Source organism: Crocuta crocuta, unplaced genomic scaffold (assembly GCF_008692635.1).
Source record: "Crocuta crocuta isolate KB4526 unplaced genomic scaffold, BGI_CrCroc_1.0 scaffold1044, whole genome shotgun sequence".
NCBI classification, from domain to species: domain Eukaryota; kingdom Metazoa; phylum Chordata; class Mammalia; order Carnivora; family Hyaenidae; genus Crocuta; species Crocuta crocuta.
In genome coordinates this window covers 14,042-31,160 of record NW_027528907.1, presented here as the reverse complement: position 1 = coordinate 31,160, position 17,119 = coordinate 14,042, and the positions used below count along the sequence as shown (strand labels likewise).

At 38.8% G+C, this 17,119-nt stretch overlaps 1 protein-coding gene and 1 long non-coding RNA gene across 2 annotated transcripts in view; both read left to right on the top strand.

Annotated features, from left to right (window-relative positions):
* The window catches only part of LOC144225829 (uncharacterized), an 81,732-nt gene extending 77,678 nt beyond the window's left edge, over positions 1–4,054 (top strand). Inside the window, exon 3 of the long non-coding RNA XR_013333409.1 lies at positions 3,663–4,054. This is a non-coding gene — a long non-coding RNA (uncharacterized LOC144225829). The remainder of the gene's footprint in view (positions 1–3,662) is intronic.
* A 4,692-nt stretch (positions 4,055–8,746) lies between these two features.
* The window catches only part of LOC144225826 (uncharacterized), a 15,176-nt gene continuing 6,803 nt past the window's right edge, over positions 8,747–17,119 (top strand). The window contains exon 1 of the mRNA XM_077757093.1: positions 8,747–8,964. Within this exon, the coding sequence (XP_077613219.1) occupies positions 8,797–8,964 (168 nt within the window). The 5' untranslated portion in view covers positions 8,747–8,796. The remainder of the gene's footprint in view (positions 8,965–17,119) is intronic.

Here is a 17,119-nt window from a genome sequence, read left to right as displayed (position 1 = left end):
CAGTATAAACCCAAAAAGAAAATAAGAAAATACATTAATGTCTGTAATTAGTAACTTTTTTTTGTTTGTTTTTTAACCAGATGTTGCTGATGAAGTCAAGGTTAACTAAGGGGAAATCTTGTGACAATTTGTAGTAGGAAGTGACATAAAGATAACTTGTTGGGTACAGATTGAGAAAAGTCTACAAATAATAATTTTTGTTTATTCTCAGTATATTAGCAATAATTACAGTTCATAGAAATAAAAAATTCCACAGTTATAAATCCTACTTCACAACTGTGAGAAGAAATTCTTGCACACTTCTTGAGGCAGTCCTGTGGGTTAATATGATGGAGTAAAAAAATCATGTGATTTTGCTATATTATAATTAAAATTTCATTTTTGCCTATTTAGTGCTATAACATGTGAGAACTGATGGATTTATTGTCAGAAGGTGTGGTGTATGTGACTGGGATTTTCTGACAAAATATGGGATACATGACATACATGTTTTCTTCAGAGGACCCGGGAACAGAAGCGGCATGCAGGGCTGATGGGAAGGGGAGACATACTTTGTTTTGGCAGCTGAAATTGTTGTCTTCCCACTGGGCAAGAATATCCTACATATTATGGTGTCAAAATGAGGATTGTAAGAAATCTGTGTTGAAGTTCCAGAAGTTGCTATTATTGTCAAGTCCTGAAAGCTATATGCTTTTCTATTACAAAGGTCAAATTGAAGCCAATATCCAAATTCTTCAGAAAAATAGAAATGTTTATTAACAGAGAAACATCCAGACTTGACATTTAAGAAATTTCAATGGATGCAATATGAGATGGGTCTTTGTAGCAACCTTCATTACTTCTTATTTCTGCAACATACTCGTTTCCTCTAAAATAACAATTCCTAAAGTCTGTCATGGGCATTGATGTCACTAAGGTAGGAGTGCTGATCTGCAAAGGCTGCTGCATGAACAAACTCCGAGATAAGGGGTGCAGGGATAAACTTACCTGCATAGTACAACAGCCAATGTGACACTTAAAATCAGTTTTGTTATAGTAGAAAATTATGTAAGCCCATTTTAATTATTAAAGTGACAAAATGATTACAATTCTATTGGTAAAATTTTAATGTTGCTAATAAAATTTAAAGTATAAATTGTTATGAGGTATTTCTTGAACAATACTCAGCAGTAGAGCCAATTAGTAGTTAATACCAACAGCTGACACATGTTGACCTCAAACTTTATTGGCTTGATCTATAATTGTCATATAAGATATGTTAAGGCTTTGTGGTGTGTGGTTGGCTCAGACAGGTAGGTGTCTGACTCTCCATTTTGGCTCAGGTCATGATTGCACAGTTCATGAGTTCAAACCCTACATTGGGTTCTGTGCTTATAGCTCAGAGCCTGGAGACTGCTTTGGATTCTCTCTCTCTCTCTCTCTCTCTCTCTTTCCCTTCCTCCCTCCCTCTCTCAAAACAAGTACATAAACTTTAAAATAAAGATATGTTAAGGCTTTGAGAAACTAGGTCATTTGCTTATGATTATTAAATCAGTAAGTGTTGTTCTGGGACTTCTACTGGTCAAATTCCCAAAGCCACATTCTTGATGATTACAGTGCATTTCCGCCTTCCCAATGCTTGCTTTCTGTTTGGGTTTCATAAGCAACATGATGTGTAGAGGAATATAAAGTTTGTGAGGATATACTCACAAACGCTGAGTAGTATTTGTAAATGTGAACAGAATCAGATGCATTTTATGTAGGAAAGATGCTATGTAAATAATGTTTCAAAACTATCCTTTATTTTTTTCTTCATTGATTTCCCCCAAACCAGTGTGGTCAGAAGAAGGCTAAGTTCGCAAATAGAATATACAATGTAGTTTTCAGTTAGAAGCTGCTTATCCAGCATGGATGTTAAGCATGTGCAAAGCATCTTGACAGTCCCTGGGAAGGATCTGGGAGATGTCAAAACTTAATCCCTGGTAATTTCCTTCCCATGGTGGCCGAGTCTGAAACCAAAGTGGAACAATGCTTTGGGCTTAGGCCATTGCACTCTCTCCCACATGGTTCTCCTGTTAGATTTGCACATGCTTTTCCTTCATTAGGAAAATTCATTCCCTGTGGCTGCCACTCATCCTTACCCTGAACACCACTGAAGGTTCTGTCCATGCCTCACACTTCCTTATCCGCTCAGACTAGTGTTTTTTCTGTCTCAGTTCTTTTTACTGGAAGAATTTGCCCTCATGCCTGTAATTGACGTTCTTGTATTGCTTTTACTTCTTAAAAAGAGAAAAAAACATCCTGCAAGTTCAGGGACAGTGTCAAGGGCATTGTCTTCATTGTGTATCTTGGCAACAGACTTTATACCCAGTCATACTGTAAGGTAAAATGAAGACTTGTTAACTGGTACCTTTTTACAAATTGTGCTCATTCATATGTTTATTTTCAAAGTTGACTCCAATACAGCCTCTCCTCTTCCACCCCCATGTGACATAGATAACTCCTCTGTGACCTCTCAAGATCCAATTTAACTCAAAGATTGCAGTAGCATGAGAAGCTGAGATATTTTGTATTAAGAAATGTCTTTTAAATGGATACAATGTGAATCTTATATTCTTTCCTATTTTCTCTTGCTAAATGTGTCGTTAGTATATACTTGTGTATTGGGATGACCCTGTTCCTCGCATTTTTAGTACACAAACATTTCATGGTATTTTGTTTATAAATTGCCATTCCCCAGGAAGAAGTGGTGCATTTTAAGTGAAGAGCTCTTAGAGATCATCTTCTTGAGGAAAATTATTTCCTCTTTTTCAAGTAGAAAATGTAAGAAGTGTTATTTTATCATGATTCTTCATATTCCATCCACATTAAACATTTGCAGTTTTCTTCTCTCAAAGTATAGAGGACTGTGACTTTTCAAGACACTCGGATCTGCTCAGCTGAAACGTCTTCTTACTCATGACTCAATACAGATGAAGAAATAAGTAGCATTCAGATTTGTTTTGTGATTGACAGAGCAGCTCCATTTTTGTATCCTGGACATCCTTTTGGAAAACCATTCATTCACGTCCTGAGAGCCTCTGATGTGTCCTGTACTGTCATAGGATCTGGGCTGCAGCGATTCATATTCAAAGGGTCCCTGACCCCCAGGACCTTCATTTTAAGGGGACAGACAATTAATAACAACAATAAAAATATAATAAATCCCTGCACTTACTATGGCACAATTCTGAAATTAAAAAATTCCTGAAAATCTGAAGTTTTGTCATAACTCCCCTGGAGTCTCCTGACCTGAATTAACAAAAACTGTGTATGATCTTTGTTCATCAAAATTAGAATGAATATTCATATCTTTATTTACAGAAATATCAATAGGCTCGATCTGGGGTCACCGTCCCAGGTCCTGTGGGGAGCAGAATGGAAGTAGAGTGTATATACACTGTATTGCTTTTCTAAATGTAGAAAACATCTGAATTTTTTCTGAAGTATTTAGCTGTGGGTTTCTGCTAAGTGACTGCCCTATATAATGTAGGTGGTGATAAATCATGAATAAAATAAAGGAGGGAAAGTGACAGGAAGGTCTTTCCTTTCTTGAATTTCGGTCCATTGGATCATTGTTGCATTTACAGTTCTCCGATGTCTTTAAATAAGATTTATTTTTGTTGTGTGCTTGTGTTCTGCAGGGAAGCTTTGGCCCTGATGTACCTGTGCATCTTACCCCAGAGAAGGATCCTGATACACGCTTCTTTTGAACTACAGATGCAGAAAAGTTAAATATCCTCAAATCTAACCACTGGGCTCTGGCAACTGTCTCTACATGCAGAGATCTGTCTGTATTAGAACCTACACTCAGGAGAGTTTTAGCTCCTGGGACTATTGACTTCATCTCTTTCATTAGAACATCTGGCATCACCATGTCACTCTCATGAGAAAAGACAGGGATGGCAGGCTGTGCAAAATTTCTCTCTGATGCCTGTGGTATTATTTCTCTTAGCCTCTCAGCAGGAGTCAGAGAAGTTGTGGCAGATATTCTAGGAAATATGGTTAAGGCTGGCTTTTTTTCTCTCCATGATAGAATAATGTCACCTTGAATATTTTTTTAATCATTTTACATTTGTTAAGTATTTTTCTTAAGTTTATTCTGAAGATGATTTCATTCTAAAATAATATCTCTGTACACATTTGAGTTGAAATCTATATGGAAATATATATGGAACACCAGCTATTGACCTTGGTAATTTAAACTCCTTGAGCTTTTTAAAAAAAATCATCTTAAATTGAGAATTATAAATAAACTTGCCTATCAATATCACTCCATTGTTACTGCTGTTATCCTCACTTTTTAATGATTTCTACCTCACTAGATTGCTTTGAATATCAAATGTACTGATGGATATAAAAATTATTTTGCATATGCAGTACTAATTTCTGTTCAATGTTATTTATGGTTCCTGTGGCTAGAAAAATAGGTGACATCTATAAATATCCCAAAAGAGAATTAAATCAAATGATAATGACTACAGAAGAAAAATATCCATTTATCAATTTTAGGAAAGAATGGCTTATAATAGTACATGTGAAGTATATGAAGCTTAAAAATAGGAAAAATGTCAGATTTGGTGTTAGGAAATGAAGGTTATGAGATCAGAAAACTTACCAAAATTAGCATGACATAAAGTACACAAAAATGAGCAAAATTTATAGGATTTTGCACATGCTTGCACTTCTGCTTTGGTGACAAAAGGAATGTAATTGTAACAGATAATCAGAAGGACACAGAAAGTTTTTTTTCACTCTTGCCTGGTGCAATCGGTTTAATAATAAAGCTTTGAAATGGCATATATCAATGCATTTATATTTAAAAAACTCAAAAATTTAAAAAGTGTCTGGAATAGAATATCTGTTATGATTTCTTTCTAGTTAAAATTTGCAGTTTTGCAAATTCTATTTGTCATTTCAGACAAAATAAACTTAAAAGTCATATTTACTCTAGATTGATTTTCTACCAATATTAGACAGGTTGGTAATAAAATATTCAAAAGTGGTTTTAACCACCTGTTCTGAGTTGTGATAATAATAATGGGTTCTTTTCCTTGCCTCTGGCAAGCCCAGAAGCGAAAATCGTTTCTAACTTCCAGATGGCGTATTTTTAACATTCACTGAAAGCAAGAATAATAAGCTGGCATGCCATGTTGCCTACCTGTCCAGGCTGCACGAGTATGTTCACAGTTCACATAAAGTGGCCTCTATTTTGAAATGAGAATTGTATTGTAGTAATACAAATACAGGTTTTAGAGAGACAGTGAGGCAGCCTGATATAGAAGAAAGAAGTCTGAAGTGGGAAAGAGGACACTGAGTTCTGGGTCTGACCTCGCCACTAACTCTGGTGGGGGGGGAGTTTGTGCGAATCTCCTAACTTCACCAGACTTTTGCTTCTTAGTTTTTTAATATTTACTTACTTATTTTGAGAGGGGGCTAGGGGCAGAGAGAGAGGAAGACACAGAATCTGAAACAGGCTCCAGGTTCTGAGCTGTCAGCCCAAGCCTGATGCCGGGCCCAAGCCTGATGCTGGGCCCGAACGCACAAACAATGAGATCGTGACCTGAGCTGAAATCCAAAGTTGGATGTTTAACCGACTGAGCATTGCATGTGCGCCAATTTTTGCTTCTTTATTGGCTAAATGAAAAGTTTGGAGCAGACTTTTAAGATTTCTTCTGGTCCAAGAATGTTTTAATTTTATAAATTATGTACCCAGTTGTGCAAAATAAGTATTTTTCTCTCAAATTTTATAGAGTGCCTCTTCTGCCTGGTGTCAGACAATGTGATTTTGGTGCAAGTGCACTAGATTGTGTTTAGTGACATTTAAATCCAGTTAGTGATTGTCCCTTCTTTCACATTCATTTAGCTGGGTGGTGTCAGATGGGGTCACCTGACCTATGTGTCTTCCTGTACTGGTACCTGCCCATGTGGACACAGTCTCTGATCAGGTCCTCACCCTGTATGGTCTAGGTCACTCCCCCTATGGTCCCTCTGGTTATGTATGGTCCAAGATACTTTCAGATATCTTCTCTCTCTCTCTTCCACCCTTTCTCAGCTAACAGTTACAGCTTTCTTGGAGGCATGAAAAAATGCAAGCTGCTCTCTCGTGAAAACAAATGGAAACATGTATATGCACTTGGGCCAGTCTCAGCATACACATATCTCATTGCATGTCATATGAAGACACCCAGTGCAGCTCTTGAACCTGGTTTGGAAAGCAGGGTAAGGTCCTCTCCACTCTCAGATCCTCAAGCCTCTCAGAGGGTCATCCTGCCCAGGACTCTCTGCAGCATGATGGTAGGATAGGTCATTATCTAATTTCAGTAGACATTTGTTTCCTTCAAGAGACTAGTATATTATTCTCATCAATCAAGTAAGATGTATTTCTCATTGTTGGGATATATGGGATGATAGATCAAACCACAGCTGGTTCTGTTCATGAAAAGCATCTTAATTCTCCTTCCTTCAGGATTAAAAAAAGGAAAGAAAATAGACCAATCATTATTAAAGATAAACTGCGCATTTCATATTTGTATCACAATTTGAGCATTTGCAAAATCCTGTGCTTTGGAAATATATCCTGAAATATTTGTGCCTACCGATTTTTTCTTCTCCTTTGTCCCTTTCCAGACAAGTAATAAGTGCATTCCCTTTGCCTACAGGGATCAAAATTCAGTTTAATTTACCCATTACATCTTATATTTTGGCTATTTTGAATAGTTCAGTTTTGCTCAGTTATGATGATTGTTTGGCAGCAATATAGAACATTTCTGAAACTTCCATTCAAATGAGGAGAAAATCATCCAAGTGATTATTGTCTTTGACATAATCTTGGGAAGTATGAGTATACATGTCTTTCTCTGTATCCTGAAAGATGATGAAGAGGTAAGAAAAAGACTAAGCCTGGATTTACACATCGGGAGTTGGTGATGGTTCCATTATGCTGTACTCTTTTTTTTCTTCAGTGGTATTCTATTTGAGTCTTTTACTATTTGATAAAAACTTTAAAAAGCAGACTTCTTGAGAATAGAAATGGAGTAGCAAAAAGAGACCAGCTACATCACAGTAAAGTAAATGGTAGAAACCTGAAAATTCATTGGTTCATTCTTTCTGTGGAAAGGGAACTCTTATTATTTTTGGCAGATGACCTAATGGCTGAATATGCAGGCTGTGTGTTTGAAATCCCAATGAGTTTTCCAAAAATTCATCACAGATGTTGTGTAAAGAAATGCCTCGCCAGTGTACAGTGCCTCTGTCTTAAAATGAAAGAAGAGAAAAAACTGCTCATGTGGAGAGAATACAGAAGTTACTTGATCTGAGAGCAAAAGCTCCCATCTGTTTACTGATCCCCAACTCCCATTGACTTCAATCAGCTTCAGCTGCTCAGCGGGAAGAACTTGTGGCAGGAGAGAAATTTGAACTTCTCTAATAGTATTAAAGGGGATCAAGGCTTTCATAATGAGTTTAATTCCTTGGATGCAGAAACAGTTATTGGGCACTGCAGAGTCTTAAACAATTCTCTTGGCTTGGTGAATTTTATCTTTTCTGTAGGTGGAAAGTTTTAAACTATATATTTATGTAGATGTGTAGTTGCTGGAACTCAAAAGTAAGTAGGTTACCATCACAATGTTACATAAGTGTTTTCCACTCATGGGTTGAAGAATTGGGGTATTTGGATCCCCAAATAAGGAACTTGAATTATAGTGGATTTGATTATGAGAATAGCAACATTCTTCCTATACTACCCTGCCTCTTTTCCTCTTTGCTCTACCCCTCCTAATTTCTAAAACATTAATGAATAATAATTATGACTTTTCAGTGTTTTTTATGTGTCAAGCAATGTGCTGTTTACTTTTACACACATTTTCTCATTTTTTACCATAACCACTTGACGTAAGAAACTCAAAACAAAAAGGTTACGCTAGTTTTCCAGGTCACACCTGGGTGATGCACAGGAAATTAAATTCAGGTGAAATTGATGAATCGGTTTATTGAGTCCATCCAATCCCTCTTCCCTCTTCTACGTAGAGCAGTTTAAAACCAACTCCTTTGCCAGGTTCTCAGGTGTACTTAAGGAACTGCATCAGCACTGTCAGACACATCTCAGCCGACCCTGCTGCAATAACAGCAGGTGCCAGGAGAGCCCCAGCCTGGCCCAGCGGCAGACAGGAGGAAGAGAGCACGGTCTCCACCAGCCCTGCACCCTCAATCCTGCGGGTCTCCATACTGCCTCTCCCCGAGGTGCTCCGCCCCGCCCCCGGCCCTCCGCCCCGCCCCTCACGCTCTCTGCCTCGCCCTGGCGCTCTCCACCTGAAGATCTTCCTTCAGTGTGAGAGGACGCCAGCCATCACCACGGCCGCCTGCCAGCAGCAGAGGCCTTAGCCATCCTGCAGACATGCAGGCGGCGCTCCAGCCCACAGGCGGCTGTGCTGGGGCTCCCCTCAGGCCACCGTGTGCTGACGCCAGAAGATTGGAGACCACCAGTTCTCCTCAGAAGCCTCGGGGCGTCAGAACTCAGCCCTGGGCTGTGTGGAAACGGCTGGTGACCCTTGTGTCAGTGTGGACGGGACGCCGCCTACCCCCATGATGACGGAACACAACCTGAACAACGGCAGTGTCTGTGTGGACAACACGTCCCCGTTTCCATGATGACGGGACAAAGCGCTCAGCCAGACCTCCTCAGTGTCCCTGTGGACGACACATCCCCGTCCTCACGATGACGGGACACGGCCCGGACAACCTCTGTGTCCATGTGGACGACACGTCCCTGTTCCCACGATGAGAAGGACATGGTCTGGACATCCTCTGTGTCCCTGTCCCCATGACGACGGAACACGGCCGGACAACTGCAGTGTCCGTGTGGAGGACAGCCAGCCCCGCGGAGGACCGGTCGTCTCCAGGACGAAGCTGAGCTCTTGCAGGCCTTGCTGTTGGAAGAGAGAAAGGGTAAGGAGAATACACCACATTTGGTCACAATGCGCGTCCAACACTTTTTAGCGAGATTTACTGGTCTGTGTACATACTGCGCAAAAGCCACTTTTAACCTATAGCTGAGGAGTTAGCAGCTCCCAGGATTTGTAGAAAAGTGTCATCTGGAGAGGAGTTTCATGTGTAGAATTGCTGGCCTCCCTCCTGAAGCGTCCCTGGTGGTGATACAGGACCGCGTCCTGTCCTGGGTCCCAGGAGACAGAGCACAGGGCCCTGAGGAGGAACGTGTTCTTGGCTGTACTCCTCACACTGCGACGACATTTGTCCTGTTTCGTCCCCACCACTCTGTACCCTCAGCAACTTTAGGTACTTTTGAGGAAGCATTCCGTCTTTGTAGACATTCTCAGTGCCTTCCGTGTGCGAAAAGCAGAGATGGTAAACTAACGCATTGCCGAAATATCTATTGTTAAAGTTCAGGTGAATGTTGTCCTCTGGAGATGCAAAGGCTCGCCCGGGTCTTCGTGCAGTTTGTGCTTGTGCACAGTTCCCGGAGGAGGGAGAGGGAGGACACGCCAGGGTGTTCACAGGCAAATGTCGTCGTGGGCCCTCTGTTCTGCACATTCTGTGTGTGTACATAGTGTGTGGAATGGACCTGTGGTCCCCATTTTACATCTAGTCTTCCTACCTATTAAATAGGTCACTGGAGAATGAACAGTTAGTAAACACGCATTTGGTCAACTTTGTGTTAAAATTTACAAGACAGTCATCTTCTGAAAATGACTCATGGAAGTGACATGGTTAAACGTATGTCTTATAAAATCAGTTTTGGAGATGTTTGGGTTCTCGTAGTGTTTCTCCTGGTTTTAAGGAATGTGGGCTCTGGAATTAAACTGCTTGCATTATAGTCTCGGGTCAAAAACTTGTTTAAAGTTCTCCAACTCTCCTGTTTTCTCACCTGCAAGGTAAGATGACAGTGTCACCTGCTTCAGTGAGTTACTCTGAGATTAGATAATAAGTAGGAAGACTTGGAATGGCACATAGTAACCTCTTATAGTTGTGTGTGGCCAGGGTTTAGTATGTTTATAGGAGAGCAGAAGGAATTAGATCCAAAAGACTGGCAAAACCTGGGTTGAGAAGAGCCTCCTTACCCAGTTAAGAATTTCCATCAAATTTTCTATGGAAAGGGAGCCATTTAAAGGTCTGCTTAGGATGAAGATTTGGTGACTCTTGAGGCAGATCTTCGCCAACAGAAACCAGAAGGCCAGGATGTGGTACTAAATGCAGCAGTAGGAAGGGGCAGTGGTAGAGCTGCACGAATCTGAGGAGACGTGACTTGTGATAGATATACTGAACTATTCGACTTGTGTTGAGAAAGGGAGAGAGATCTAGGAGTAAGTCCTTTTCTCTTGTTTAGATGGCTCAGTAGATATAAGTGATAAGACAGTGAATGCAAAATAAGAAGTCATTTAGTGCATAGATTATAGCTAACATAAACTTGGAGTATGTTAAATATATGATACCTAAGAAACTTTCAGGTAGATACGTACACAGTTTAACCTGGAACTTGGAAGTTTGGGCTGAAGTAACTGACTGAAATTCACGAGAAATAATCATGATAGTTAAAGAAGGAATGATCCCACCAAGCTAATGAGAAAAAATACAGGGTCAAGGGTGGAATTTCCAGAAACAATATTTAAGAGGCGAGGCTAGGAAAATATGTAAGAATAATCTGAGCCATCGGATAATCAGAAGAGAATGAGCTTAAGAGGAAGTCAAAGAATGAGCAAATTTTAAAAAAAGGAGTGAGTACCCAACACTGTGAAATTCTGCAGAAAGGAAGTAAGGTAATAACTGAAAGACCAACTGGATTAGGTAGGGAAGATGTCCCTCATCTCTGTGAGTGCAGGACGTGTAGAGTGAAATGGACAGAAAGCAGACAGCAGCTTGGGGGGAACAGAGGGGAGGAATTGCAAATATGAATGTAGACAAGTATTTTTTTTAAAGTTTTACAAGTCCCTGGGAGGGACCGAGGAGCCTTTATCTAGAAGAGATCTCACAACTGAGGGAAGTGGTTTATTTTGTTCTAGTTTTTAAGATGAGGAAAACATGTTTTTAGGCAAAAGGAGGGAGACTATGGGGAATATGAGTTTACAGAATAAGGGGCTTGTTTTATCATATCTCCAACATTTAAAGACCCATTTTCTCTTCACCCACTCATATACTCATTTCCCTCATCTAAATATTTCTCCTTTTTCCTGATCTCTTATTTTGTGTCTTACCTTTTCTTCCTCCTGGATTGATGCTTATTCTGGCACTTCTATTCTGTCCCTGTCTGCTGGCATGCCCATGCACTTTTCCTAGTCCCCCCTCTGCTATCTTAGGGATTTTGCAAGGTTACTGTTTCTATTTTGATGGAGATTTGTTGGCTGATGTATGATTGATTGGTAGTTGTGGAAAATACTGGCATTTTACTGTTAACATTTGTATAGTTTATCAGGTATAGTCAGTATTTGAATTCAACCCTGTGACCTAAGGAGAAGCCCAGGTCCAACATACATAGAGTAAGAGTAGGTATGTTTTCACAGTATTTTGATACGATTTAAGGAATAGTTTTTAAGAGAAAAGACACAATATAAGTTCATTTTCTGTTTGAATTGGCCAGAGAAGTACCAAACCTTCACTGACAAATAATCGGGAACAGAAACCTCAAGGTGTGAAATTGTATAACAACTTAATGTTTCTTCCCTAACTCACCTTGCACTTTTCAGATTGTTTTATTGGGCAGAATGTGACCATCTCCAAGCTATGAAACACTTAAATGAGGTGAAATAGAAAGCTCTAAGTAGAAGCCTGTTTTATGAGTGTCTCAGAAAGTGATCAGAAAATAATGTTTTGTTTTTTTTTTTAACATGCTTTTGTCTTTGAGATTGCTGGACGTAGATGGAAGTCAAATAGTGCTTTTTCCTCTCTGGGCCAGTGCCCCACATTGAATACGTTAAGCCCCTTTTAGTGCCCTTCTGCCATAAAGCACATTTTCTTAGTGTCAGAACAGACAACCCATAACCATCAGAGCCACTGGCATTGGGTGATTACATAGTGTCTTTAAGAAAATGTGATGCTCAGATGCAATTCAATTTCAGGAATAGGATGTGTCTCCTGGCAGCAGGCTCACATTAGACTATTGTGGTGGGACATTGTGCATTAGCTGGAGGGGCATGACTGTAATACAAGCAAATAGAAAGCATATCTCTGACAAAAAAATAAGCCTCTTGAAAAATTTTATCTTAAATATATTTACTTTTCGTGTTCTGGGAGATGGCAAAAATCTCAAATTTATAGCCCTCAGAGATGGTAAAAACAAAGTTTAGACCACAGGCTTTGGATTCACATATGCCTAGTTTCCAGCATTGACTTTGGCTCTTAATTGCCATGTGACCCAGGGCATGTCACCCACCCTTCCTGTTCTGTTATTTCCCTACCAACAAGTAAAACTATAGTACTTGCCTCATAAGGCTGTAATAAGGAATATTACCTAATATTCATTAAGCTTCTATACTATTTCTGCCTGTTAAATATTCTGCCATTTAGGAAATAACTGTAGGGGACAGGGAAGTGTGGTTTGGGTCAGAAAGCAGAAGATACAACCCAAAATAATTACTAAAGATGGCAAGCCATATACAAACCAAAGAGATCTTTTGTTTGTTTTTGGATTACTTATTGCTTCTGTTTTTTTAGCCTAATTCTATATGAAAATTCACATGTGCTAATACCATTATTATGACATTCTGATATTATAGGGTTCGTTTGTTTTTGGTTGGGGTAAAGATACCCTGACTTTTATCTCTCTAGGAAGTATTATCATGTCTTCATTCTATTGACTGAATACCAAAAAGATATATTTGTCCTAGCAGTAGGAGGATTTTGTCCATCCTCCCCAAACCAGATGCTGGAACCAGTCGAATTAAGCCCTTCTAGCACCAGGCTTTTACACCGTAGGCCTTTTGATTGGTCTTGGAAGTTAATTGCTTCTTTTAGTAACTACATGTGGACAATAACCTTCAAAGTGCCAAAAATGAATGGATGAATAAAGCATAAGAATTCTCTGTGGAGAAGCCCTGGTGTGTGCTTAGGGCAACAGAGGGCCTCGGGTTAGTAAGATCAGTAGGTGCAGAAGGTGTGTAGTCCACATGACTGGATAATCTGAACATGAAAAAACTAAGTTGTACAGTTAGCTGGGAGGGTTTCTGCCTCCCAGGGAGGGGCTTCCAGCTGAGTCTGTTTGAACTGGAAGGAGCCTTGTCCCAAGAGCTGAGTCAGTTGTGGGATTCATACACTAGGACAGCTGTGTGGGCAGTGGGTATTACATTAATATTCTAGCTAACTCAGTCTTCCTACAGCAAGGAAAAGGGCATGTGTTACCGAAGGTACAAAGGCAAGTGCCCTATTTTCACATTGTTTCTTCTTCCCTTCTCCACCCAGGGTAAAGTGAGAGGCTCTGCTTTTGACACCAGGAGTAGTGTATAAATGTATTTGGGTAACAAACCCTATGACCTTGTCTTCACTTTGACTTTTGATATATTCCTGTGACTTCATTGATAACATAGTGATAACTTCAAAATCCTTAACTTCCCCTGGTCCAAAACCTTGACACTTCAAATATAAATCAATTTGCTTAAATTTAATTCACCAAAATCAAGTTTATCAATTGGATAATTTATGAATGACTTGTTAGAGAAATTTGCATGTTTCTTTAAACAGTTAAAAAATTTAGAGTAATTCATATCGTTTGATATTTGAAACTTTTAAAGTTCTCTATACCGTTTACTTACCTGGCTCTCATTTTATTTTGCTAAGAGCTTTTTAAGGTTTATTGCAGTTATTTCTCTACCATACCCCCACATCCAATTTGGTGAGAGCTGGGGCTGAGTAAGGAGGATCCTTTATTTGGGGGAACATATCAAGCAGAAAGTTCCAGAGATTGGGCATTTAGTACATATAGGGTGAATTGATTTTTGACAAATTAGCTCTCAGTAAACTGGCTTCATCCTGCAACTTCAGGAATGAAGCCTAAAAGATTACCTACTGCTTTTGATAGGAGTTATTATTTTTTCAAATAAGAATCAATTTCCTAGCAAGTAGAATAAAATTATATTAGAAGGAGTTCAGAAGAACAGGGGTACTTGTGCACTGCACATTGCTTATTTACAATTAGAGAAAGGTGTGTTAACATGAAAAATAAGTCTCCTGTTAGATTAAAACATGCAAAACCACATGCATGAGAAGTTAGTGTTATGGAGATCTTGCATGATTTAAAGTGACATATGCTTGGGATTACAAAGCGTTCCATGAGAGTAACCCTGCCAGTCCTACCAAGGATGATTTCAGAGCTCACTGAAAAGCAGAATCTTCCAATGTAAGAGGTTGTTTTTCTTCTGGTTATAAAAGAAAACCCTGTTGGCGGATTGATAGTGCTGTTATCCAGTGGTACTGAGACTATTGAAAGCAGTAGCTGTTGCTAGGAGCAAAAAAGCATAAGGACAAACTGCTTAGAGTTTGGACTTTGATGACAGCTGTGAATCGAAGTCCTCCTTCTGGAGGGTGCATTTGCTTTTATGGAGTGAAAGCATTCAAAGATGCGGGAGACATACAACAGATTTCTTTCTTTTCCACAAGTAAGTTACCAGCACACAATTCAACACTCATTGTTCTGCAAATGCAGGCTGATTTCCCTCTTGCTATGTTATATATATTTTTCCATGACAGTTGGTAGGTGGGCACAAAAGAAAATTTAAACTCCAAAGAAATTAATTTGTAAGTTATTAATATTGCTGTTCTAATTGAAAGACAACTATGCTTTTAGAGTATTGTTGAATAATTTACTGATTGAATGTGACTTAAGCAAAGAAAGAACAGTGAGTTTATTTTATAACAAATATGCATTTAAACTCTTCATATTTGTCTGTTGTGTCCACCAGAAAGGGTAAAAAACTGGAAACATAATTAGATACGAACAGTACAGAATTAACTTTTACAAGGAGAAAAATAAATTCGGTAAGGCCAAGTAGTTTTAAAAATTCTAGTTAGAAATTCTTCATGCTGTTTTAGTATACTCAAAGTTGATAGCACAATCTTGTACAAGTATAAGAAAATCTAGAGCAGTTATGCAAAACGTGGTTCAAAGAGAAATTTCAGGAAGCAAGGGGAGTCTGCTAACATGGAAACCTTCATTAGAGTCCTTATAAATTCACCCAACTCATTTCATCAGTATGAAAGGACTTTTCTTTTTTAATTACCTTTATTTCAATTATAAGTCTTTGACAAAACCTCAGGTTTTCTTTCCACTTGGAAAACAATACTGCCATTTTTGATTATCCGGGTAAGTGTGGCATTTTCCCTAACTCTGCAACCTTGTCTGTGTCTGCAGAGAATCCCAATGTTTAGCTTCATTGTTTATTCATTTGTTTTTGAGGTGGCTTAGACCCTCAGCCATGCTGACTACACATGCTTCTGCCAGCCCTTGACTATCATTATGAGGACATAAGAGGGCTTTTGCTGGTTTCATTTAATTTAAATTTGGCATCTTGAAAGATAATTTCCTCCTAAACATGTATAACGTCTTGCTGAATTGTTTTACTATTATTAACTGACTCCAAGGACTTTCCTCATCTTTTTCATTTATATTAACTCTTCTCCACAATTTGTACAATCCTTTAGATGTTTTATATTCACTCTGTATCCAGCATTTTGAATTTTAATGGTATATTTACGCTCTGCTTATTTCTCCTATCTCCTGAAGAGTGTCTCCGGGTGTCTCCGGAAGAGTTATGGATATGGTCATAAAATCCAATAAAGATGCATTTGTCAAACTGATTTATTTTCCAAACTCTGTCCCTGTTAAATTCATAAAAGAATCCAGATTTCTGCAGATATTTGACTACCGTAGTGGAAATGATAAGAAGTGCAAGAGTCATCCAGGCACAGATATTAAAAAGAGCCACATGAGAAAAAGCACTGTCGCTTAATGCTAAATTGTTTCTTCTCAAAAGATGAGGCAATCACCTAAGTAGAAAAATTAATCATAAAGCATGTTAAATCATCAGGCATGATAAAAGTTGGCTTTTATGATTCATGAGAATTAGTTTGGAAAACTAGTAGGTATAACTAAATAGACTTGCGAGAGCAACTCACAACTGAGTAAGTTCAATTTACTTTCAGATTCAGCAGACAAGCCAAATGCTTCACACACAAAAAAGGTCTCTAAATTTATTATAAAATGTACATTTTTAAGTCATGGAGCCTCAGTACCATATACCACCTGGTAAGTAATTAAATGACTTTGAGCAAAACCTTCCAAACCTTACAATAAGAGAAAAGTTTGTCCTAATTTTTTTGTCCTCTTTCCTTATCATATTTCCACAAAATTCATTGCCCCCCCCCCAAAAAAAATTTCTTGTCCCCTGGCTGTTCCATACAATACGGTCACAAGAATAATAGCAAAATTGTCTCATTCTGGTGTAGTTGTCCCAGCAAAAATAGCTGGAAATAGCAGACTTGAGCTTATACTTACTTGTTCAGGGAGTAATTTAAATGTCCTTTCTGTGCTTGCAATCAACTGTGACTATCAGTTTTTTACACCTCATATTTTTTATCTTTTCCTCTGACACTAAAGATAAAATCCACTAATTTTTCTGGTCCTTTGTTTACTTCCACTGGAGAATTTGTTTCTGTCGTGTCTCTTTCATCATCATGTTGGCTTCTAAATTAGGACAGTTGTGAGTATTTGTGGTTAATGAAATTTATTTAGATTTTTTTCCACTCAACTTCAGTAGGCACTATGTTCCATTTATTTTCTTAACATGTGTTCCCATGGTCCTCTCATTTTGAAGGTACCTGAACACATAGGTCATTGATACATTGTTTCCTGTCATCTCTTTTCCCCATGGACTCTTTACAAGTGTGCATGGTATGATCTCGATTCTTTTATATTTATTGAGGGCTGCGTTATGTCCCAGTATGTAATCTATCTTGGAGAATGTGCCAAGCGCACTTGAGAAGAAAGTAAATTCCCTGGCCTCAGGATGTAAAGTTCTAAATATATCTGTCAGATCCATCTGGTCCAATGTGTCTTTCAAGTCCATTATTTCTTTAGTGATTTTCTGTCTGGTTGACCTAT